The sequence below is a fragment of the Mauremys mutica genome, chromosome 9 (assembly GCF_020497125.1).
Source record: "Mauremys mutica isolate MM-2020 ecotype Southern chromosome 9, ASM2049712v1, whole genome shotgun sequence".
Taxonomy (NCBI): domain Eukaryota; kingdom Metazoa; phylum Chordata; order Testudines; family Geoemydidae; genus Mauremys; species Mauremys mutica.
In genome coordinates this window covers 55,818,143-55,844,705 of record NC_059080.1, presented here as the reverse complement: position 1 = coordinate 55,844,705, position 26,563 = coordinate 55,818,143, and the positions used below count along the sequence as shown (strand labels likewise).

Genomic DNA, 26,563 nt, shown 5'->3' with positions numbered 1-26,563 from the left:
CTCGGGCACCTGCGACCCAACCCAACGCCCCTCCTTCCTGACTACCCCCCGGGACCCCTGCCCCATCCACCCACCCCTTCTCCCTGTCCCCGACTGCCCCCAGAACCCCTGCCCCTCACTGCCCCCTGCCACCCCATCCAACCCCCCTCCTTCCTGACTATCCCCCGGGACCCCTGCCCCCATTCAACCCCCTGTTCCCCCCAACCCCTATCCACACCCCCGCCCCCTGACCACCACCCCGGACTCTCCTGCCCTCTATCCAACCCACCCTGCTCCCTGCCTCCTTACCGTGCTGCCTGGAGCACCAGTGGCTGGCAGTGTTACAGCCGCGCCACCCGGCTGGAGCCGGGACATGCCACCACCGCCACCGCGCAGCTCAGAGCACTGGGTCAGGCCGGGCTCTGCAGCTGCACTGCCCAAGGAGCTCACAGCAGAGCCTTGTGCCGGCTCCGGCAGTGGAGCGAGCGAGCGAACTGAGGCTGTGGGCGAGGGGGAACAGTGTGGGAGGGGCCGGGGGCGAGCGTCTCGGCTAGAAGCTCGGGGGCTCAGCAGGACGGTCCCGCGGGTCGGATGTGGCCTGCAGGCCATAGTTTGCCCACCCCTGTTCTACACTCACTTGCTATCTTGCGTTTCTTCGGTGCTGCCATTTCTGGTGACTCGTGGTAACTATTTTTCTTTGCTTAATTTTGTTTAGTGGAGAAGCACCTTTTCTGTGACTGGCTCCATCTAGTGTTGAAACTGAGAAGTGCAACAGAGTTGAGCTCAAGCGCCATGTGCGGGCCATATTCAATTATATTTTCAGAATTTGCTGCGGGCCAATAAAAACTGACCCGCGGGCCGCAGTTGGCCCGCGGGCCGTAGTTTGGACACCCCTGCTCTAAACTTTTACATTGTTTTGTTTTTGAATGTAGTTAATTTTTGTACATAATTCTACACTTGTAAGTTCAATTTTCATGATAAAGAGACTACACTACAGTACTTGTATTAGATGAACTGAAAAATACTATTTCTTTTGTTTTTTACAGTGCATATATTTATAATAAAAAATAAATATAAAGTGAGCACTAAACACTTTGTATTCTGTGTTGTAATTGAAATCAATATATTTGAAAAAATAGAAAATATCAAAAACTAAATACATGGTATTCTATTATTAACAGCAATTAATTTTTTTAATCGCTTGACAGTCCTACTTAAAAGTAATGAGATTTAAAAATTATACATGTTGGGTTCTCTTCTTTGCCTTCTGTTTTCTCAGCTTTCGTACACATTCACTTCACCTTTTCAAACTTCTTCCACAATCATGAGGGCTAGAAACTGAATCTTTATTTTTAAATGAAAGCTGAGATTTTCATGTAATCTACTGTAGTGAACAGCTGAGACATGTCTCTCGGTGGTGCCTTAGAAAAGGCTGAGGACTCTGGACTCTGGATTTTGGAGTTTGATCAGCACTGCAGTTTGAAGTCTCAGAGTGCAGGGATCGGCAACCTTTGGCACGTGGCTCGCCAGGGTAAGCACCCTGGCAGGCCGGGCTGGTTTGTTTACCTGCTGCATCCGCAGGTTCGGCCAATCATGGCTCCCACTGGCCGCGGTTCGCAGCTCCAGGCCAATGGGGGCAGGGGGAAGTGGCAGCAAGCACATCCCTCGGCTCGCGCCGCTTCCCACCGCCCCCAGTGGCCTGGGACTGTGAACCACAGCCAGTGGGAGCTGCGATCGGCCAACCCTGCGGACGTGGAGGGTAAACAAACCGGCCCAGCCCACAAGGGTGCTTACCCTGGCGAGCTGCGTGCCAAAGGTTGCTGACCCCTGGGTTAATGGCTCCCTGGTGGCGAGGGGTGGGGCTGAGCTGATCTAAGCAGGGAGACTTGGTGTAAAAAGTCACTTGCCAGGCAAGCTTGAGAGCCATGAACAGAGGCAGCTAACAGGGAAGTTTCAGAGGGGGTCTGGAGAGGGAGCAAGAGAGGCTTTCCTTTCAGGTTCAGGTCTATGTCAATTTCAAGGTGACCAGCAATGGAACTGTGGGGGTGACCTGCAATGGATGCGCCATGTTTTCTTTCCTGCTTGAAGCCAGAAGGGACTTCTGTGCATAAAGTACAAGTTTAGTGGCTGTGCTGGAGGGAAAGATTCTTGGATTGGAGGATCAAGAAGAGACGCTCCTGAGAATCAGAGATACTGAGGCATTCCTAGACAGCCAGGCTCAGGAAATATTGGTCTCCCAGGTTCAAGAAAGAATGGAGCTGACCACCAAAAAGTCACAGAGAGAAGAAGTCAGAGAGGAGACCTGGCAGTTTATAATCGGGGCAAGAGATCATGGTGACATCCTACAAAGCTGAAGACAGAGGAGGATGGACAGGCTGTGACTGTCACAGAGAAGTAGTCCAGGAGGAATTTCACACAGCTAGAATTTTCCAATCAATACCAAGTCTTCAACATGGAAATTGTGGAAGCCACCTCTCAAGATACAGCTGGTCCAAGGGAACAGAGAGATGTATGGGACATATGTGTAGTCTAAGGAAGACAAACGATCCTTGTTTGGGATTCAGGACTCAGAAGAATCTAAAACATTCTGCAAAGGACAAGCGGACAACAGGACTGTGCTGCCATCCCAATGCCAAGACACAAGTCGTCACTCCAAGACTGGATAGGCTTTGGAAAACAACAGGCACGGATCAACTGGTGATGGTTCATATTGGCACTAATGACACTGCCTTTCAGGATATCTCACAGAGAATAGGGAATTTTAGAAGCGTGCTAAAGAAGAATGTCCAACTAGTCTTCTCTGGAATCCTCCCTGTCATGCAAGCAACGAAAGACAGAAGGCAGAAGATTCTGGAAGTGAACCTCTGGCTAGGTAAGTGGTTTAGGGTGGAAGGTTTTGGTTTTGTGGAACATTGCTCCACCTTCTATGGGAAGAGGAAGCAGTATAGTTTTGATGCTCTCCGTGTGAGCAGATATTAGAAACAAAGTGAATCCTGACAATGATATTGGTCCATTAAATGGTAGAATTATTAGTAACAATGCAGAAAAGGCAGAAGTGTTCAATAAATATTTCTGTTCTATAGTGTGTGTGTGTGTGGGGGGGGAGAATGACATACATTCAGGGGACATACAGTGTTCCCCGACTAACCCAAGCGTTCCATTACAGAACGCCTTGCATAAGTCGAATTTTGCGTAAGTCGGGAACGTATACCCAACAATTATGCACAAAAAAAAAAAGGCTTATGGAACTTTCGGAACTTTTTCCGTAAATGTGGATTTGCGTAAGTCAGGTTTGCATAACCCGGGGAGCATCTGTAGTTATATCATATGATAACAAGCTTTCCATTCCACTAGTATCTCAAGAGGTTGTTAAACTGCAGTTACTAAAGTTAGACATTTTTTAACTTAGCAGGTCTGGACAATTTGCACCCAAGAGTTTTAAGAGCTGGCTAAGGAGCTTTCTGGACTATTAATGTTGTTTTTTAATAGATCTTGGAACACTGGGAAAGTTCCAGAAGACTACAAGAAAGCTAATGCTGTGCTAATATTTGAAAAGCGTAAATGGGATGACATACATAGTTACAGACCTGTTACTATTGCACAGACCCCTGGCAAGATAATGGAGAGGCTGATACGGGACTCTATTTATAAATAATTAAAGAAGGGTAATATAGTTAATGTCAATCAACACGGGTTTATGGAAAATAGATCCTGTCAAGCTAACTTGATATCTTTTTTTGATGAGATTATAAGTTTGGTTGATGATAAAGGTAACATTGTAGATGTAATATACTAAAGTCTTCTGTAAGGCATTTGAATTGGTACTGCACAACATTTTGATTAAAAAAACAAAGCAATATTAAATTAACACAGCACATATTAAATTAAAAGCTGTCTAACTGGTATGTTTTAAAAGGTAATTGTAAATGAGAAATCATTATCAAGTGGATATGTTTCTAGTGTGATCCCTCAGGGATTTGTTCTTGGCACTACACTACTTACCATTTTTATCTATGACCTGGAAGAAAACAAAATCATCATTGATAACGACACAACCTTGGGGGAATGGTAAATAATGAAAAAGATAGGCCACTTACACAGAGCGATCTGGTAAGCTGGGCACAAGCAAATAATATGCATTTCAATACAGCTAAATGTGTACATCTAAGAACAAGTAATATAGGCCATACTTTCATGATGGAGGACTCTATCTTGGGAAGCAGTAATGCTGAGAAAGATTCGGAGGTCATAGTGGATAATCAGCTGAACATGAGCTCCCAAATCAATGTTGTGCCCAAAAGGGTTAATGCAATCCAGGGGAATCTCGAGTAGGAGTAGAGGAGTTAATTTTACCTCTGCATTTGGAACTGATGCAACCACTGCTGTAATAGTGTGTCTACAATTCAAGAAGGAGGATAAAAATTGGAGAGGGTTCAGAAAAGAGTCAAGAGAATGACTAAAGGATTAGAAAACGTCTTTTGGTGATAGACTCAATCTATTTATCTTAAAGAGAAGGGATTCAGTCTATATAAGATTACAGTCTACAAGTACATACATGGGGAACAAATATTTGATAATTGGCTCTTCAATCTAGCAGAGAAAGGAATAACATGATCCAATTGCTGGAAGTTGAAGCTAGACATATTCACACTGGAAATAAGATGTAAATTTTGAATAGTGAGAGTAATTAACCATTGGAACAATTTACCAAGGATGGTGGGGGATTCTCCCCCATGGACAATTTTAAAATCAAGATTGGATGTTTTTCTAAAAGATATGCCATGGGAATTATTTCACGGAAGTTCCTCTGGCCTGTCTTATACAGGAGGTCAGACTAGATGATCACAATGGTCCCTTCTGGCCTTGGAATATACGACTCTCAGTCTTCCTTTATCCCACTGCTACTGTGGTAGCATGGCATCCTGACTCACAGGTGAAGCCATGGATTAGTTCCCCAGGCCACAGCCTTAGAAACCAAATAACTAATGAAACAAGAGACATCAAGCTAAGTTACTTAACCTCTCACAGGTATCACAACACATACAAATGCTACATTTTGCATTTGCAACACAAAATTAAATGTGTAATCTGCTAATCAGCCCTCAAAAATAATTTTTTCTCCTCAAGTCAGTAAGGATCTTAGGACAGAAACAAATTACATATGGATCCTTAGATTTTGAGGCCAGAAGGGGTCTCACCTCCTGCATAGCACAAGCCACACAACTTCACCGAGGTTTCTCTGCATCAAACCCATACATTCCAGTTGAGCAAGAGCATAGTCCTTAGAAAGAGACATATAATCTCAATTTAAATATTTCCTGTGACAGAGAATCCACCACATCCCTAGGAAAGTTATTCCCAGTGGTTAATTACTCTGACTGTTAAAGATATGAACCTTATTTCTAGGCTGAATTTGTCTAGCTTCAGCTTCCAGCCTTTGGAATCTTGGATTTTGTTCTGGCTTTATCCGCAAAATTAAAGAGCTTTCTGCTATCAGAAATCTTCTTCCATGTAGAGACTTGTAGACCACGACCTACTCACCTTTTAGCCATCTCTTGAATAAACTAAGTAGATTGAGCAGCTTTAGTTTCTCACTGTCAGGCTGGTTTTCCAGACCTTGAATCATTTGTAGCTCTTCTCCAAACCCTCTACAGTTTTTGAACATCTTTGAAGTGAGGACACTGCAACATCTTTTTTGAAGTGAGGACACCAGGAATGGACACAGTATCCCAGGAATGGTCTTATTAAGGCCATATACAAGGGTAAAAACACCTCCCTGCTTCAACCAGATATTCTCCAGCTCATACATCCAAGGATTGCATTTACTCACTTAACTACCACATTACACTGGGAGCTGATGTCCAGTTAGTTACGCACCATGACTGCTAAGTGCAATTCAGAGTCATTGTTTTCCAAAATCCAGTCTCTCACTCTATAAGCATGACCTAAATTCTGGCTTTCTAGACTTATAACCCTGCATTTAGCTGTTTGAAAATGAATGTTGTTCAAGGCTTACCATGCAATCTAGATTGCTCTGTAGAACTGACTTGTTCTCATCATTTACCACTCCACCAATTTGTGTATCATCTGCAACTTTTATCAGCAACGATTTGGTATTCTTACAGATCATTGATAAAGATATTGAATAGCACTGGGCCCAGAACAGATCCCTGTGCAGGACCCCCCCAAAAAAATCCCCATTAGAGGATGATTCCCCAGTTACATATCAGGCTACGCCCACACTGCTCAGTAATTAACAGAAGAAGCAACTACAATCTATAACAAATTATAAATGCAAATTCAAGTGTCATACACACAGCTTAGTGACAAATGGATCTACTAACATGCCAAACGTGAGGAAGATTTTGACACATGGTGATAATGAAATAAATCTATAATTTGTTACAAGTAGCTGGAGTGGTCACTTGATGCATCTCTTAGCTAAAGTCAGATTCTCCAGGAATAAAGGAAAATATTGTTGAAACTGTAAAATACTTCCATAATAACCACTTTTCATAAGTTGTGCTTAAGACAAGCCAGATCATAGCTTATTCTGCCTCAAGATGCCTAATGGCATTCAGAAGCTAATTATTTTGAGTAGTTTGTAAGAACTAGCACAACTGGATGAGAATTTGTGAAGATAATTGTGACAAAACAGATGGTGTTGTCACTGCCTATGTAGTAAACATAGGGATGAAGAGAAATTTAGAAGAACAGATTGAATATTTCCATTGGTTTGGACAAAGTGCAAATGGATGGCTGTAATATTGTTATGCTGTCAAGACATTTGGAAGGTACTTCAGGAAACATAGAAATATTTAAGGACAAGCTTACATTACAGGCAGTGAAGAAACAGATGAAGCAAGCACTTGCTCCACTTCATTTTCTTGTCCATGCTCTCAACCCAAAGCTCCAGGGTAGATGTCTAAGTACAAATAAGGTGCATGCTGCTATGACAAGGTCATTGGTTAATCAACCAACAGAACAGATTTCAGGGATGAAGAAGAATCAATCCAAACACGTGTTTGCTGCTGACCCTATCAATAAAGTTGAATCACTGAAGTCCCTGGCAATCCATGTAGATGCAGTTTATAAAAGTCACAAGCCAGCTTTGGAAGTGGCACAGAGGAACATTCTCTGCTGGTGTGATCCTCCCAAGACCAGCTATGCTGGGACAGATTTGTGTCAACAGAGCAGCACAAAGCCTACACAACAGAGCAGAGGTTTGGATCACTGAGCATGGCATGTAAAGCAAAATACTAACCGTCCAGGCACTCAGAGCAGCCCGACGGGACACCCACCCACCAATGGTGCTTCTCTTAAAAACAGTGCAACTAAGTTTTCATTGTCTTTATCTATTTCTCCCTATATCTGTGAAGTTGTGGTCCTCCTCCTAAAAAAAAAAAAAAAAAAAAGCTGTTTCCCCTTGTTTACGAATAAGACATTTTAACTCTGCACCCTAAGCCTGGATGGTCTATTTATAAACCTGTTGGTATCTGGCTGCAAATAACTTTCTGCAAATAGAAAAGCCTAGAGGGAACACAGTCGCATTCCCTGATCCAATAAAAAGACACAAAGTAAAACAAAAAGAAAAAGAAACCCAAGACTTCAAACCTGGGCCTGCTGGAATGACTTCTGCCTCTTCTTGATCCGAGATGGAAGAACAAAATCACAGCCTCTTGCAAGGAAAGCAAGCTCTCCTCTCAAGTCTGGGTCTCTTCGCAGAGAATTTTCCTTGATCATCATCTTGTTAAGTTCCTGAGCAACCTTTTTGCTTTCCAGCTGTGGTACACAGTCTGCAGGAGATCACGTCAGCCCCAATGGGTCACTTTCTTATTTTTGCTTTTCACAGGCAAGGAGATGCAACTGATTTCATGTAGAAACATACTAACTCTTCTCTTTCCTCACAGGGAAAGCGTCCTAGCATAGTATCTGAATCCTGAAGCCAAAGCCCCCTCCTTTTTTTACTGACATTTAAACTATCCCTCAGCACTACTAGTATCTCCTGATGCCTTCTTGCAGTACTTTATCGAGAAACATGATCTACATCAGAATCTATTCCCCTGCTGGCTACATGACAGACAATCTGTCCTTGGCTTGTAATAGGCCAGGGGTATTGTGGGAAAGGAGGTACCCACCACCACTACCAAGAGTGCTAAAGTTAGACATACTGCAAAAGTAGCTAAATATATCACCTTCCCCAATAGTTCTTATTTTAAGAGCTTCAAAGCTGAAATGTGATGTGTAAACCTGCATCAGTCAGCCCCTGCTAGGCTAAAAACATATGCTCTAAGCACAGGCCAATATGGAAATGGTGTTAAGAGGTTTATGATGCCTCTGCCTTGTGAGCCGATGAAGCAGTGGAGCAAGACTAATTCTAATTCAAATTGTAGACTATTATTTTTAGAAAAGCTTAACTTTTATTCCTTATTTGGAAAAAGCAAATCACCTTGTTTCTCTCCATCTAAAAGAAGTATCGCAGGGTGACCTTAGGTAATAAACTCAGGCATTTTCGAGCAGCTATTAAAAATGGTTTTATAAAGAGACCTTAATGAGTCATCCTTTTATTTACTTTTTCCACAACTCTCACTTTGCTGTCTCTGGCTTGAGGAGCAGCCAGTGTCTAACTATGTTACTTTGAAGAGACTCACACAGATGATTCTGGCTTATGACATCTGGGTGCTGGCTTGATTCTCTGAACAGTATAATTTATAATAGCACTGAATCATGTGTCTGGAAATGGGGGCCTACATCCAGTTCCTGCTCCACAGGATGAGCAAACATCAGTTCTCTGTTTTTTCTTTCCTAGCTAATCCACTTCCACAGTCTACCACCCCCATTGCGTTTAGATGGTCCCAGTTACTTTGCCAGGAGCTTACTTTCTGTGTTTGGTAACACACAACAGGTGATACACCTGTTTTTATTATAATCCTGCTTTTGAGAATAATGTTACAAGCAAATATCCCGACAATGTGCAGACATCCACCAAATTAAGGACATATTGGACCACATTCCCTGTGTTGGTCCCTTGCTCTCCCTGGGACCCTTGTAGGGGCTCCAGAAGTTCACAGGGTTTTATCCCGTTCAATAATTTAAAAGGAAAATCCTGTAGATGGTTGTGGGACCTCTTGGATTGCAAACAACAAATCTGGGAGTAACTTGTCCCACTTACAGGCTTTGGTGGTCATGAATTTGTGCAGCATTCTCTTGGGAGTCTTATTCAAACAAATGGCTTAAATGAGCACTCGAGGATGACAGACTGATGTTGTACCAGATCCTTGGCTGGTGTACATTGGTGTTACTTCAATGATTTTACTGTAGCCTATGGAAATATGGGAACTTACCCCAGCTGAGGATCTGGACCTTAACATTCTGGAGGGAGCACATTGCTTGTAGCTGCTGGAACATAAAGCTAGTGCCATTATCTGTTAACATTATCTTGGGTATCCGCTTAATAGAACACGAAGCTGCTGACTGGTGACAAATTGTGCTGCGAAGGAGTACAAAGAAATGGCCTCTGCATATTATGTGGCTGAGTCAACTCTGACCAACATATAACCACACTCCACACTGTTGGCACTCCGGGTACGTCTACACTGCAATTAAAAACCTACAGCTGACCCATGCCAGCTAACTCAGGATCGTGGGGCTCAGGTTAAGGGGCTGTTTAACAAAAACGCAGACATTTGGGCTCAGGCTGGAGCTGGGCTCTGGGACTTTGCGTGGGGGGAGAGTCCCAGAGCTCAGGCTGCAGCCCGAGCCCGAACATCAACACTGCCATTAAACAGCCCCATAGCTCAACCCCTGTGAGCTTGAGTCAGCTGACATGGGCAAGTATCTAACTGCAGTGTAGATGTACCCTTATTTCTAAAGGTCCTATCACATCAAGCCCAATCCAGCTGAATGGAATATCCACTGAACAAAGAGGGAGAAGAGTATGTTTGGGAGCCACCAGCTGGCACACATGGAAGAAATTACAATATTCTTTGATTTCTTTATAGATCTGTGGCCAGGAAATCCAAGACAATTTTCTCTCCTCGGTCTCTTATGCTCCCAAGCAGCCAGACCAGGGTACAGCATGGGCTATGTCATATTTCTCTACAAAAGGACTTTCTCATTCTAAAGTTGTAAATGATCCTTTTGTGTTCATTTAAACTCCTTTACTTCTGCTTATAATTGTAAGGATATGTGTACTGTTGCTGTAAGTCTATAGCAGGAATGGGGATGGGAAAAGTTCTAGAAAGGCACTCTCCAGAGAAGACAGACAAAAGTTTTAGGAAGAATTCTAATTTCTTTATTTTAATGAATTATAAATATTGTGGCAGCACCTAGATGCCCAGCCAAGACTCAGGGTTCCACTATGCTGTGATTCGTTACCACTGTCACATGGCAGGGTACCAGATGTTGATTTATTTTGAACCAGCAGTGACAGGGTGTATTTACCTCATCTTTCAATGAATGTCCAGAAAGATACTAAGACCTCTTGTACCCACAGTTTTAGCAACAGGTCTTTAAAAGAAATCCCCCATACCAGTGTGAAAAAAGGGACATAGTTATCTGGAAGTCACTGACTATTTTTTAGAATTGCAGACATTTACTTTTCATGCCCAGGTGAACAGGTCATAGAAGAGCTAAGAGGTTTCTTTTCTTGCTTTGACATTTCAGAAAAATGTAACTGACAATGGGACCCAGTTTGCCAGATCTGAATTCCCAGCTTTGGAGATATAGTAGATGTCAAGCACATTACTTCCAGTACCCAGCAAGGAACTAATAGAACTGTGCAGCAGAGAGATCCCCTATTAACTCTGCTGAGCTACAGGGCAAAGCCCACATCAGTCACCAGAATAAACCCTGCTCATCAGATTTTCTGGGTCAACAGATCAGAATACATTTCCAACCTTTGAGGCAACTCTTCACTGTAAGTGGCCATGATTAAAGGATGAGTTGAGAGATGCCAAATGTAAGAGATCTCTTATTTACCCATCAAAATGCAGTTAAACGTTCACTCACACCTAAACCTGGAGGCCCAATGCTGATGAAGGTGGATGAATGAAGCTGCTGTTGCTGTATATAGCTGCAACCCAATTCCTATGTGGCTGGGGCTGATCAAAGCATTCCATAAAGATGAAATGAGCAGCGGCTTCCGCTGGTTCCAAACCCAAGTGAACTGCCACAACACTCTAATAGCACTGGTATTCCCATTAGCAGTCGCCACCTTAGAGGTTTCAGGTGCCAGGTGTTTTGTCCCATTGAGCGTGAGTGTTTTAGGCTATTTCTCCACAATGTATTACATTCTAATTTTCCAAAACTAATTGCACTTTATTTTTTTCTATCACCTATGGATTGCTGGGGAGATGTATACATTATTGTAATTACTTGACAGCAAGCTGTTAAAGAGTAGGAGGGTGTCGCCCTGGGAGTGGTGACTGAGTTCTCCCCTTTAGCAGTATGTCTTGCATTCACTGATCATCTTTGAAGCGAATAAAACTCTGGTCAGGGTCCCTCATTGGGTGAAGATGCCTTGTACTGCCAAATCGTGAAGTTCCCGTTCATGATCGATCGCAAAATGTCTGCTGAGTGAGTTCATGAGTACATTCTAAATCCTGGGATGATAGGCTGCAGGCAAGAGGCTCTGGTGGTTGATACACCAATTCCAGAGATTAACTGCCTCTGCGCACAGCACGGCTGATCTCGTTCCTCCCCGTTTGTTGTCATAGAAGACATGTTCGCCAGATATGGAAATATAAGGATGCCATAACTCCTGACATAGGCTACTATGACAGAAAATACTTTGGTGAAGACTCTGGGAGCATTAGCTAACCCAAAGGGGAGGACTCCATATTGGAAATGTTGGGAAATCACTGTAAATCTCAGGAAATGTCTGTGGGCAGGATGAATATCGATGTGAAAGTAAGTGTCCTTCATATCGAGAGCCATAAACTACATGCCTTTCTCTAAGGATGGAATTCTGGCTGCCAGTGTGACCGTACAAAACTTGAGTTTGAGGATGAAATGATTGAGGTGCCAGAGACTGAGAACTGATATCCATCAACCTTTCTTCTTGGGATGAGGGTGATGGTTGAGCAGAATCCTGTTCCCTGATATTCCGGAGGAACACGTTCTATTGCTCCCTGTTATAACAAGAAATTCACCTCTTGGGTGAGAATACTATCATGAGAGTGGTCCCTGAAGCGGGGCATGGAGGGGGTTTTGGATGAGGTACTGTAACAAATTCGATCATATAGTCATGGTGGATGACTTTCGACACCCATCTGTCCATTGCTATTGCACTCCAAGTGTGGGAAAAGAGTGCTAAATGACCCCCAAAGGGAGCAGGAGTTGTGAGGTGGTAGGCATAGTGGTTGGCAGCTCTAGGCTTGCATCAGGAATACCTCATGGCTGACGGCTGTATCTTTGATGTTGAAGCCTGCAAGCGGGGTGCTGGACAGCAAGACCTCTGTGCTTTTTGACATTTCCTTGGATGCTCAAAAGGTCTCTGTGAATATACTTGATAAGACCTGTAGCGTCAGGGGGATGACTGGCACTGTAATGCTCATTTCAGGGCAGGAGTGTAGATGCCCAACGAGCGTAGAGTGGCCCTGGAATCCTTTAGCGTATGGAGCAATTCATCCGTCTTCTGGTTAAAAAGATGGAATTTGTTAAAGGGGAGGTCTTCAATAGTGTTCTGTATCTTCCCAGGAAAACCAGAAGAATGGCACCAAGACTCCCTATGCATGACTATGGCCGCAGCCATGGTCCTGGAGGAGGTATCTGCTGCACCTACTGCAGATTGGAGGGCAGTTCTTACCACAAACTTCCCTTCTTCAATAAGTGCCTGAAAATTAGCACTATTGTGTTGTGGACGGCTATCCGTAAATTCCTTGAATTTACTGTAATTCAGGAAGTCATATTTGGCTAGTATGCCTGATAATTCACAATCCTGAATTGCAGCCTAGATGATGAAAATACGGTCACAGCCTGGACGATTAGGGAATTTGGAGGTGCATGGGAAAAAAGAAACTCAAAACCTTTGGCAGGAACATAATAGCATTTTTCTGCTCCCTTGGGGATAGCTGTACATGTAGCAAGGGTGTCCCACACTGTCCTGGCAGGCTCCAGAATGGCTTCATTAATTGGTAACACAATTCTCACTGGCCCCAAGGTGTGGAGGATATCCAGCAGCTTGTGCTGGCAGTCTTGGATTTCTTCTGGAGAAATTTGGGGTTCCCGTGCAACCAGGGGCGGATCTAGGTATTTTGCCGCCCCAAGCATGGCAGGCAGGCTGCCTTCAGCGGCTTGTCTGCGGGAGGTCCCCGGTCCCGTGGATTCGGCGGCATGCCTGCGGGAGATCCATCGAAGCCACGGGACCAGCAGACCCTCCGGAGGCATGCCGCCGAAGGCAACCTCCCTGCCGCCCCCACGGCGACTGACAGAGCGCCCCCCCGTGGCTTGCTGCCCCAGGCACGTGCTTGGCATGTTGGTGCCTGGAGCCGCCCCTTTATGCAACTTTCCATAACAGCTCCTGAAATTGTTTGAAATCATCCAGTGGGGGAGGGGATGCTGTAGTCACCTCCTCATCTGGAGATGAGGAAGGGAATATTGCCAATTCTAGTGGAACTGCTGGGACCAGGCTAAAAGGTTCTCCCTCCACCACCGGATCTGCTTGCCTACTGGTGGGTACCCTTGAGGGGGAGGCAGGTGATGGTTTCCTCATGGCCCGGACAGGTTCCAAGGGGTAATATTGTGTCCAGGGTCCCCAATATGGCCAATAAGCTGGATCCGATGGAGGTTGTGGGAGTCCCCACAGAATGGGGTACCAATGGCTCCATGGTGACTGAGGGGTAGATGTTGCAAGGGATGTGATGGTCTCCGTGATGGCGCTTACGAATAGTATGATAAAGGTGGCTCTTCTAGTTCAGATTCATTGGAAGAGGAGAAGGTGAATTCCAGTTCCAATCGCAGTACCATCAGAGCTGGTGGAAGAATGTAGCTTATCCATGTAGGGGGAGAGGGATCCCAAATCAGAGGCATGTCCCTTCATGGAGATATGATCTCTCTAGAAGTGGAGGGACTCTAGGGAGGGGGTGACTCTGGATCTGGAAGGCAAATATATCCTGAGGCTCAGCCACTGTTCTGGATCACCCCAGTGTGAGAGGCACTCTCTCTCTCCCAAGTATTGGTACCGGCGCTGGGGTCTTTCCCGGTAAGGGAGGGTCCCATGTTTTGTGGTGTGCCGGAGATGGTGGTACCAATGTATCAGTGCCTGGAATCACTAGATCTCATCGCTTATGGGTCTTTTTCTCATGTCTACCAGACTTAGCGCATACTCCGTCTCCTTTGGCCAAGCAGGTGGAAGGAGCATCCATCTTCTTCGATTTGGAGGAAGGCTTAGTCCCGGTTCTTAATTTGTGCCAGGGTGTGCCAGTGCTGAGCCCGGCACCTCTAGGCTTGGCAGTTCATAGCCCTGGCACCTCTGGGGTCTGTGGGGAAGGTTCTGCTGGCACCGGAGTCAGATGTGGTAGTGGGAGGCATGCTCTTCACTGAATCAGGCTGATGAACAGGGAAGTTCCCTGGCCTGGGTCCGAGTGCGGTCTCATGGCGAGCTCCATGAGATGCTTCCAGAGGTAAAGTGCCTGGTCTTCTCGGGTGCGGCTGGGGAAGGACTGGCAAATACTAGACATGGCTGCAATGTGGGCTTCCCCCAGGCAGAAGAGGCAGCATTGGTGGTTGTTCCTAATCGAGAAGAATTGCAGGGAGGAGGCTCAGACTTTGAAGACTGGAGTCTTCCGCATAGTCCAGTACCCGCATGTAGGTATGGGGGAGGAGGGGTGAAAACCCCAAAGTTTATCTAAAAACAAGCACTAAAACTATTAACTATCAGAACTAAGATAAAAATAAAACTGGTAAATCTACTATAAAATTCATAAAACTGTACAACTATCTTTTTTAGAAGTGCATCAGAGATGAGGACACTAAAAGGTCTGACCCGGACCAGGTGGTGGTGAGAAGGAACTGGAGATGTGGTCAGTCCACCCTGTCCTTTCTCACCTCAGATGGGAGCATGAGAGGAGGCAGGGCACATGCGTGGGCCAATAAACCACTAGTTTCAAATTCTCCAACTCTGGGAGCATAGTGCAAATGCATAATCCTCAATGGAATACAATAGTGATCATAATTTGAAGAAAAACCTGGTATAACCTAATTGTTGAGTGCTTGACTTTGCAACCTTAATAATCTTAACATTCTGCAATTTTGCAGGTTTTAAAAAAAGCAAACTGAACAGATTCCATCATGTGACATCATATTAACACCCAGGTGGGACATCAGCAGAGCTGCAACCATTAGATGCCCCCCACAGAACTAATGGAGTAACTGATAGCAACAGTAGGTTGTTACCTTCTATGTGGACCAGCACTAGAGAGGCCAAGGACACTTTGTCAGTGAGCTTCACATATATTTGTAACAGCAGAGGAAAGATGAGACTTAGGGATCTTGGGTTCCATTTCATGCTCTGGAGGAGAGCGTTCTCTAGTGGGCAGAGACTCTTCTACCCTATCACCTACAACCTCTCCCAGTCCCAGTCCTGTCTCTTCCCCACTCCTAGCTCCTCATCCCAGTCCTATTCTCCTCACCAAGACAGTCCCACTCTCGACTCCTTCGGTTTCTCATCCCAGTCTCCTCACCCAGCCATTCCCAGTCTACCCTTCACACCCAGTCTCTATCTCCTGCCCCATCCTCCAGTCAACCCCTGGCTTGACATTCCCCATTTCCACTGGCTCCCAGTTTCAATCTCGCTCTCCAGGCTTCTTATCCAATCTCAGTGCACCCCACATCTGCCACTGGCACTCTCTCTCAGTCTCTTTACCCAGACAATCCCAGTTCTCCTCCCCGACTCCAGCTCCTTGTCTGATATCTCCTTTCCCCCTCCCCACCTCCTTACCCTCACTTCACTGGTTCTGTCACCTTGCCTAGCTAGTCCTGTCTCCCTCACAGGTCCTCATCCAATTTCAGTATTCCCCGCATCCACACCTGATTTCCCTCCCTGGCTCCCTGTTCCAGGATCCCCATGAATTTCCAGTCCCAGTGTCCTGTCCCCCCCGCCTCCAATCTCAGTCACTCCCACGCAGGCTCCTTTTCCCAATCTATTTCATGAACCCTCCAACTCAGCCCCCCCCCCCCCCAGGTCTGGTTCCTGTCCCCTCTCCATTCAATTCAGGCAGCTGCTCCTCCACACTACCTGGGGCCAGCAGGGATGTCATTGAGAGCACAGGAGAAACAGCCTCCCTGTTCTAAGACCCAGTTCTGGTGTCTTGAACCATCCTGGCCTGGAGCAGCAATTACAGGGAGAGTCCTACTTTGCCCCTGTAGCCTGGGGTTGGAGCATATTCAGTTGTTCTGTGGTGATGGCACATGCACACTCTGGTCACATGTAGAAGCTGTGCTCAGTGAGGATGGAATTTTCAGAGATTTAACTACTAAAATCAAACAAGTCTCTACTGAGCATGTGCAAACTGAGATTTTTCGAAGTGGTATAACAGCCACATTTTGGTGAATTTTCACTGGGATAGCAAAAGGCCATCCCTTGCCAACTTTCAGGGGCCTTCTCTGGAGCATAGGGGCACAAGAGCTTTGCAAAGAAAATGCCAGAATTTTTTTGACATTGCAAAATATGCATTTGTCCCCATCCTCATTCTCGGAAACAGTTGAATCATTTTAACTGAAATTTTCCAAAAACATTCAGCCTAAGGCAGACATCCTGCACAGAACATTTCAGCCAAAAGAGTTAACATTTGGCAAAGTTATAAGTCAAACTGAAAACAGGGTTTTATAATGGGAAGTGTTGGGCAAACTTAATAAGACTGAGTGGTACACCAGCCCTGCCTATAATAAGAATAATGTGCGTTTGTTACATACACAGTGTAAGACTGATGAAGCCCTTAACTGTTCACTCCCTTGTTTTTAAATACTGTAACCTTAACTGTTTTCTTAAACAAATGGCCAGCTCTTCAGCTGGCATAAACCAGCATAGAATTCAATGCAGCTACACTAGTTCACACCAGTTGAGGGTCTGGTACAAAGTGACTGGAGTTTTTGGAATTTCTCAGCACTTGAGGGTTTTTGTTAATTGTTTACATCTTTCAGTTTTGAATTTGTGTAGGTAAGTGAAGGCAGTTTTTAAAGTCTTACATAAGTGGGGTGGATTGGTTTCTAGATTATTCAGTAAAAGAAGGGAGTAGTGCTAAGCAAATTAATAAGGGTTCCCAAGCAGTCCAAGCTTTATTCAATGGATATCTGAAAAGATACATATGTTCCGGAGATACTGTTGCTTCCTGTTGGTATGCATACTTCCACCTTTTCATGTTCTCTGTATGTATAAATTTCTCCTGTCTGTGTGTTCCATTCTATGCATCCGAAGAAGTGAGCTGCAGCTCACGAAAGCTCATGCTAAAATAAATTTGTTAGTCTTTAAGGTGCCACAAATACTCCTGTTCTTTTTGCGGATACAGACTAACATGGCTGCTACTCTGAAACCTGTTGCTAAACTGGCCACCTGCATGTGGGCACACACTGTTTTAACTCAGATTATGGATAAAAAGCGCGTGACTCAATAGCCAAAACCTAATAAAGTGCTTGGCTCCATAGCCACAGTGCCTCCCAGCCAATTCACTAAACCTTGCTATGCCAGTCACCCCATCTGAAAGATGTGGTTCTTAGCTTTGCAGTTACCTAGTGCTTTTTCATCTGAAGATCTCAAAGCACTTTAGAGAAGTGAGTAAACATGGTTATCCCCATTTTACAGTTACCTCACTTAGTACAACAAGGGCTTTCCTGAAACAGTTTCCTTTGTCTTCAGATGAAACCGGGCAATTGTCAGCTAAACAACATTTTCCAAACCAAAGTAATGTGGGGGAAGGGGAGGAGCTAAAATAAAGCTTTATTATGGAAACTGGTTGCAACATTTACTGCTTCCCCATAGTTAGTCTCTTAATGATGTACAAAGACAGCATCCATGTTTTAGCATTGTGCTTTCTGTTTCGGTAATACCAAGTCCTGACATCCCCTTTTTTCCTGGGGGACTTCAGAAATCTTTGGAAAATAGAAAGGTGACATCACTGAAGGATGAAACTAATTCTTCAGCTCTCCCACGCTCAAATGAGGAGGTTGCATGTTCACCCTGACTGGGAGCTGAGAGAGCAGTGGCTCAGGTTTTAGACTCTGGCAACAGAAATGTTCCAGCTTTCCAAAGACTGCCACAGTCCCCCATGAAAAGAGGGATGTCCAGGACACACATTCCTCAAGCTGGAAAAAACAAAACAAACAACAACAAAAAACGCCAGAAAATTTTCCTTCAAATGAAAAAAAAAAGTTGTTGCTATCTTTATACATCAGTAAGGAGCAATAAAGATCAAACATGGTTTTGTCTGAAATTCATAATTGAAGAGCAACTAGACTCTGTCCACTGGCCTTGTTTTGTAAATAAATAAGGGTCAGATGAGGGTAAGACCAACATTTATTTCTGAGAGTTTGGGTCCTGACTGATTCTTCTCTCTCTTGCAGGAAGGAGTCTTTCTCCCTTGCTAGTGATATCAGACAAGGTTCTGTTTGTAGCCTGCTATTAGAAGAGCTGCCTGAAGAAATACTGAAAAACAGAGGGTCTGAGGTCTAAAAAAGATTTCAGCACTCACAGCCAGAGCCAGAAGAGCTCCCCTCCCCTGTCAGCACCTCAGCAGGTAGCTTACATGCTCAATAAATAAATAAATAAATAAATAAAAAGCGCAGAGCCTTGGGGGTCAATTTGGGTGCAGAGATCTTCTTTAAAAAAAAAACAACCAGCTGTCCATAAGCTCCCACTGGCACTACTGGGCACTGAGCACTGTTGGAAACCTGGCCCTTACTTAGATGCTTAAACAGGAGCCGGGCTCTGGAAAGTCTGGTCCTGCCTGTGTATCCTGTGCACTTGGAAATCTGGCCCTGAGCGGTTTTGAAAATTCAACCCCTAATGTAAATGCAAGGCCACAAAGCTTGTTCAGGCAACCTGAGGCCCCTTCTTCCTCCCCAACAGGTTCCGAGCCATCACTATCTCCTGGGCAGATCCACACTTGGCTTCACAGCATACCTGCAGTGAAACGGGCTGCCAGTGTGTTGGGTTCCCTGCTCCCAAACCCCCACTGCAAAAATGCCAGACTCCACGCTGGCTCCTTGTGCTTGGAAGAGAGAGTAAAAGAAACTGCCTCTCGCCAGCTTCTGCCCCCTTTTCCAGGGGTGGTGGTGGTGCTGGCTCTCCTGCTCCAGGGGAATGGAGAAAAGCAGGGTAAGGCCAGCCTGTGGGCTCTGCATTGAGGCAGGGAGCACATCGGCACTCAGGACTGGTAAGGGAGGCTACTCTGGCTCATCCAGGCCCAGGGCAAGGTTTTGTATGTGCTCATTTCTTGTTTCCATGAGTAATTTGTTTAGCCACTAAGTTTCCTTTCCCCTCCGGGTATAAATGGCCCACTTACAGGACACTGCAAGCAGAACCAACCCCAGAACTACCACCAAGGAGAAAGGCTCTTCCTGCAACGAAGAAGAGATGGTCTCAGATTAAAACTGCAATACGGTTTTCTTTTTTAAAAGCCACTGTTCAATCCATGTCCACATTGTATTCAGTAAATCAAATGTGTCTTTCACATTAGTGCACACATTCATTCAACACTCATATGTTGTTCATAGTTTCCAGTGTCCCTTTCACTCATTATCTAACCATAGGCTTTGATGTCTTACCTTGATCACCTCTGGGGCTTGCTGAATCAATGTGGGGACAGTGTCTTTGGTAATACCACCCATACAACTTCTCTGTACAGCTGGGAAGGACTGTGAGGGAGTGGTCAAGGTTTCCTGAAGAATTTGCATCATTTCCTTCTCTTTGGATAAACTTCCTTTGCCCATGTGGCATTCCACCAGTTCCTGGGCAAAATCCTCGATACTTTCCAGGATACGCAGTAGAAGGGCTTTGTCGTCTTCCTCCATTTTGTGGCCATTGGTTTCCACGGTCTTTGACAAAGGGGAAGTAGAGTTTTTGTCAGGGAATAAACAGACTTTATTTTTGGTTTCAAGAGCAAATGGTAGGACCTTTCCACCCTCTTGGCCAAAGCCCTTCAGAAATCCAGGATCGTTCTCCTTCATGGTGGGCTCCTTCAGCGCGCTCTCCATTTTCTGTGAAAAGTGCTCCAAGTCCAACAGCAGCTTATCTATCTCATCCTGGTTGTTTTTCCTTGACTCTCTTTGTTCTCCTGAAGAGGTGCTAGCCCTGGAATCATTCATAAGAGAATCTGAGACTGGTTCTATAAAGGTGATTTTCTCAGAGGTCTCGGCAACAGCTTCAGCATGAACTCTGGCAGGTGCCTCTTTAAGGACTACAGTAAGATCTGGGCTTCCAGTTTTCTGTTGGCTGCTCTCTAAACTCTCCCAGCTACCTTTATGTTCTGCCCTCTTTCCCTTGCCTAGTGCTATCTCCCCATCTGACTCCTCTTCAATGTATAGCGTTTCTGTGGAAGACACGCAATTGGAAGGGCTTACAGTTAGTAACTGAGGTACAGTACAAGCATTTTTCACAGTTCTTGGGTTGTTCTGCTGGGTGCTGCTGTGCAAGGCATCTGAGGTAAAGCCCCCAGTGTTAGTTTGGATAGGTTTTGGGGTGCTAGTTGTGCCAATCTCATGCTGGCCATCTTGCAGTTCTACAGTAAGAGAGGGTCTTGTTATGGTGGATGGCAAATGCACAATATCCTCATACCTAGGAGGTTGCTCATTGCCAAATATTGGGGAAAAGGGAGCCTGCTGCAACCCATGCAAACTAGTAACCAATTCTGCCAATTCCACGTGACTGGGCTGCTTTAGTTCAATGGGGAGCTTTTTCAGGTAGGAAGAAAACCTAGTCATCAAATTCCTATAGATCATCTCAGAGCTGGCCAGGGGGTCATTATCATTTCCCCCACTGATATCACCTGAAGATTTCTTTTTGATGCAGTGCTTGATGATATCTGTACATTTTTTCAGGTCCTCAGAGCATTTGAGCAGAATGTCCAAACACACTTTAATATCTCCACCAGAAGAGCTGTCCAGCTTGTGCTTTTCCAAAATCTGGGTGATAAAGCTCTCTTCAGAGAAGGCCTGGGTGGAGAGGGAAGCGGCAGTATTCACATTTCCCTCTGAGGAATTGCAGCTCTCCTGCCATTTCTCCCCAGCTGAGGGAGTCTGCAGCAAGCCAAAGGGAGGGCAGTTCTCATCATTGTTGAAGTGTCCATAAATCAGATCAAAATCAAATGACCGTCTGCTGAACGATTCTGACCTCACTTTCCTTCCTTTTCTGTAGGTCACATGGCTGGAAGAGTTTTTGAGCCTTTCAAAGGAGAATTCCTTTATTTTACCACTGGCAAGATTTATAGCTTCCCCGGTGATATCTTTTAGACTGCAGGTGGTTTGCACTGAAGATCCCTTTTTGAGCCTTGGATTACTTGGGAAGATCTGCTGATAGTCTTCATTCCCAGCCAAAGTTAGCCCATTTTCAGGAGTCGGAAGTCTCTGGTCTAGATCTGCACCTCTGACATTAGATGCAGGGACTCGAAGTAGCTCTGCACAAATACTGTGGTGGGCCACTATGCATGCAACTCCTTGCTTGAACACCTGACAGGTCCCAGTGCAGTAATGCACAGTGTGCTGAAAGTGACAGTCTATCACAACACTGCTGTAACAGTTCACAGTAGTGACTACAAGCTGATAGGTTGCTGCCATAGCATGAATTCCCCTTGGTAGCGAGGCTCTGAAATTCACCACAAACTCAGAATGTCCAACCGCTTCTTCAAACCCAGGCTGGGTTTAATGAAAACATTCCTATTTCAGTCTCATCTCACTGATTAAGAAAATAATTTTTAACTACAGGGAAAACTCTGAACTGTAAAGTCTATAATCCTGGCGAGGTCTGGCGCAGTATCTGCAATAAAGTTGCAACTGCCACTGCAGCACATATAAGGTTTGACTTAGGGTGATTTGATTACATAATATTGCTTAAAATTGTACTCCAAGCAGAGATTACTTTGCTGACCACAAAAACAGCATTCATTGCTTCCCTTCTCATAGTCCAGGGCGGTTCAGTAAGAGACATTATAGAACACACACCAGCTCCCAGACTAAAGAAACGACAAAGCAACTATTTTTTCCCTTATATTTTTTCTCCTTCTTCAGGCCTGGAGTGTTAGAGAGGGATGCTTTGTGCTGAAAAAGGCAGATACTAATCGGCTGCAACATAACAATGAGGAATTCACAGCAAACTGGAATAATCTGTTTCTGCCAAGAGGTAAGAGAGACATCTGCAATAAAAACAAATACAAGAATCAATATCATTACTGGAGAGAATATGTAACCTTAACTAATACTGTATCAAACACAAAACACTAGTTCTAATTCTCAATTCATGACTTTGTATTGGGCAATGGCACCATGAGAATCAGTGGGCCAAACATGATAATGCAGTTGAAGTGCCTGCCTATATTTAAAATAAGGCTGCCCATGCATTTCCATTCTAAGGACTCTTTCTCAGCTCCTTGTAACATTCCCAAATTTATTTCTTTAGGGCTGCTTAAGGGGATTTTTTTTCTTAAATTGAGCAAAAATGTTTTGACCATTTCTGGGAATGAGGACGGGGGTTGAGGGGTGTGTGTGTGAGGAAGACCAACATTGCATGCTGCCCAGATTGCACACTGTGATCACATAATTAAAGTCAAATGTAATGAAGGCCAGCAGGGGACTGCAATAACATGGCTGCCTGAGCTCTGAGGCAAAGTAATCTGCCTCCATTGACCCCTAAACATACTAAATTCCCCTCTACCCCCAAAATCAGAGCTGCAGAGAATGGATTTAAAAAACAAAAACAAAAAAACGGATGCTTACTAAGAAGAGTGTTTGTGGTTCACAATCTGGAGAGCCCTCTCAGGCTCTAAGTAAACACACAACAGCCAAATTAGGCAGAAATACCACAGCTAGAAAAAACCAAATGGCCACCAAAGCAGATATTTTAGAGTTGATCTCTGAGTTTAAGCTCATGACAACTGATCTGATGACCCAGCTTCTAGAAGTAAAAAAGGAAGTTACTGACTTGGAAGAGTGTGTCTCTGTGCTAGAGACTGGCATCAGAGACACATGTGAGAGAGTGACAGAGTTGCAGAGCCACCTGGCACTGATGGACTAGAGCAGGGGTGGGCAAACTACAGCACGCGGGCTGGATCTGGACTGTGAGCCATTTTAAGCCAGCTTGCGAGCTCCCGCTGGGGTGCAGGGTCAGGGGCTGCACCACGCAGCTCAGCCCCACTCCAGCTGGGATGCAGGGTCAGGGGCCGCACCACACGGCTTGGCCCCGCTCCGGCCGGGGCACAGGATTGGGGGCCACACCACACGGCTCCCGGAAGCCGCAGCATGAGCCACGGCATGGCCCAGCTCCCGCTCCTAAGCGCTCCAATGGGAGCTGCAGGGGTGGTGCCTGTGGATGGGGCAGCGTGCAGAGCTGCCTGGCCACACCTCCACACAGGAGCCGGAGAAGGGACATGCCACTGCTTCCAGGAGCCACTTGAGGTAAGCACAGCTCGGAACCAGCACCCCCAAGCCTCTCCCCACACCCTAACCCTCTGCCCCAGCCTTGATTCCCCCTTCCCACTCTCCAAACCCCTTGATCCCAACCCAGAGCACCCTCTGCACCCCAAACATCTCATCCCCAGGCCCACCCCAGAGCCTGCACCCCCAGCCGGAACCTTAACCCCTTCCCCCACCCCTGCCCCAGACTTGATCCCCCTCCCGCCCTCTGAATCCCTCGGTCCCAGCCCAGAGCCCCCTCCTACACCCCAAACTCCTCATCCCCACCCCAGAACCTGAACCCCAACCAGAGCCCTCACTCCCTCCCGCACCCCAACCCCAATTGTATGAACATTCATGGCCCACCATACAATTTCTATTCCCAGATGTGGCCCTCGGGCCAAAAAGTTTGCCCACCCCTGGACTAGAGAGTGAGAGATGAAGTTTAAATTGGATGATATAGAAAATAGAGCAAGACAGAACAATCTCAGAATTAAGGGGCTGCCTAAAAGTACTGAAGGAGGAAAAACTTTAGTTGTGGAGTTGTTAAATCTGAGCTCTCTGAGAAAGGTAAATGTGGAGAGAGCACACAGGGCACTGTTCCTCTGCCTGAGCATTGTGATGGACCCAGAGATCTCATTCTGAAATTCCATGATTATCAGCAGAAAAATATCACTATGAAAAAAGCCAGAGAACATTCAGAGCTCATACTCAAAGGCCACAAGCTGCAATTTTTCCATGAACTCTCTGCCTTAACCTTAAAAAAAGAGGAGAGAGTTGGGGGAAATTACAGCAGCCCTCAGAGGAGGATTGCCATTTAAACTCTAATTCAGCTTCCAAAATCAGTATTATGTAGTAAGAGACTTAAACTGAGGAAAAAATATGCTCCTGTCAGAAATCCAAACCTCAGCCATACCAGAGGATATTACTCGAGAGGTAGTAACCAAAAATAAGCTTCTGAAAAAGGCTTGGCAGACAGTGAAGGAAAAGAAAAAACAAATGACACTAGAGACTGCACTAGCAATGGCAGAATTGAAGCGGAAAAAGAGAACCCTGATACCTGAGGAGTAACCTAAAGATTAACCAGAAGGGACTTCTTGCGGGTCACCAAGAATTAACGGCTGAACAGTAACTATGTTAATGTTATAAAGGATGGGAGAACCCATTAGGGATTGTGTGTAAATCCTCCCCATGTAACTCAAGTGATCAGATGGTAATCTGTTGCCAAGGATGAGGGTTAAGATCCCATAGGTAGGCAATGTACCATCTCTGGATTGCAAGAGAAGCAGTCAAAGTATTCACAGGAAGAGTATGGGGGGCTGGGATTCAGCATATCGTATTAGTCATTTGGGGACCAAAGGCTCTTAAGGAAACTAAGCAGTCATGTGCTAATACAGAAGGTCCTCTCATGGATCAGTAACTGGTTAAAAGATAGGAAACAAAGGGTAGGAATAAATGGTCAATTTGCCCAATGGAGAGAAGTAAACGGAATCCCCAAAGACTCCGTTCTGGGACATGTGCTGTTCAACATGTTCATTAATGATCAGGAAAAGGAAGTCAACAGCGAAGTGGCAAAGTATGCAGATAATGCAAAATTACTCAAGATAGTCAAGTTCAAAGGTGACTGTGAAGAGATACAGGGGGAACACAAGAAACTACATGACTGGGTAACAAAATGGCAGATGAAATTCAACACTGAGGAGTGCAAAGTGAGGCACATTGGAAAAAATAGTCCCAACTACACATATCTAATGATGGGTTCTAAATTAACTGGGATGGGATGATTTAGTTGGGTTTGGTCCTGCTTTGAGCAGGGGGTTGGACTAGATGACCTCCTGAGGTCCCTTCCAACCCTGAGATTCTATGATTCTATGAACTGTTACCACACAAGAACAAGCTTGGAGTCACTGAGGATAATTCTCTGAAAACTTCAACTCAATGCACAGCAGAGGTCAAAAAGGCTAACAGAATGTTACATAAGAATGGCCTTGCTGAGACAGACCAATGGCCCATCATCCTGTCTTCCAACATTGGCCAGTGCCAGCTTTTTCAGAAGAAATTAACAGAACAGGGCAATTAATGAGTGATCCATCCCCCTGTTGTCCAGGCCCAGCTTCATGCAGCCTGACTGCGTTATGTGAAATAGTACTTCCTCATGTTCATTTAAAACCTGCTGCCTATTAATTTCATTGGGTGACCCCTGGTTCTTATAAAATGTGAAAGGGTAAAAACACTTTCCTATTCACTTTCTCCACACCATTTATGATTTTATAATCTCTATCATATCCCTCCTTAATCATCTCTTTTCTAAGTTGAAAAGTCCCACTCTTTTTACTCTCTCCTCATATGAAGCTGTCTCATACTCAAAATCATTTCTGTTGCCTTTCTCTTTACCTTTTCCAATTCTAATGTATCTTTTCAGAGCTGGTGTGACCAGAACTGTATGCAGTATTCAAGGTCTGGGTGTACCATGGATTTATATAGTAGCATTATGATATTTTCTATCTCATTAGCTATCCCTTTCCTATTAGTTCCCTAACATTGTTTGTTTTTTGACTGGTGCTGCACATTGAGTAGATGTTTTCAGAGAACTATCCACAATGACTCTGAGATCTCTTTCTTGGGTGGAAACAGCTAAATTGTTTTTATGTATAGTTGGGATTATTTTTTCCAAACTGCATTACTTTACACTTATCAACACTGAATTTCATCTGCCATTTTGTTCCTCAGGCATCCAGTTTTGTGAGATTCTTTCGTAACTCTTCACAGTCAGGTTTGGATTTAACTATCTTCAGTAAATGTGTATCATCAGCAAACTTTGCCACCTCAACTGTTTACCGCCTTTTTCAAATCATTTATGAATATGTTAAACAGCATGTGATGTCCTAGGTCTTGAACCCAGGCCTGGCAGTTTCCAAAATTGCTGGCCTCTACCCAATGGCTCCTGAAACTGGGTGGGCTAAGAAGCTACTAGGGCTATAAGCCC

General features: G+C 44.9%; 1 protein-coding gene across 3 annotated transcripts in view; it reads right to left on the bottom strand.

Moving 5' to 3' along the window:
* Positions 1-26,563, bottom strand: part of PPP2R3A (protein phosphatase 2 regulatory subunit B''alpha) — a 142,591-nt gene that overhangs the window by 75,990 nt on the left and 40,038 nt on the right. For all 3 annotated transcript variants that reach the window (XM_045031142.1, XM_045031143.1, XM_045031141.1), the window contains exon 2: positions 19,741-22,322. In XM_045031142.1, the coding sequence (XP_044887077.1) occupies positions 19,741-21,747 (2,007 nt within the window). In that variant the 5' untranslated portion in view covers positions 21,748-22,322. The remainder of the gene's footprint in view (positions 1-19,740; positions 22,323-26,563) is intronic.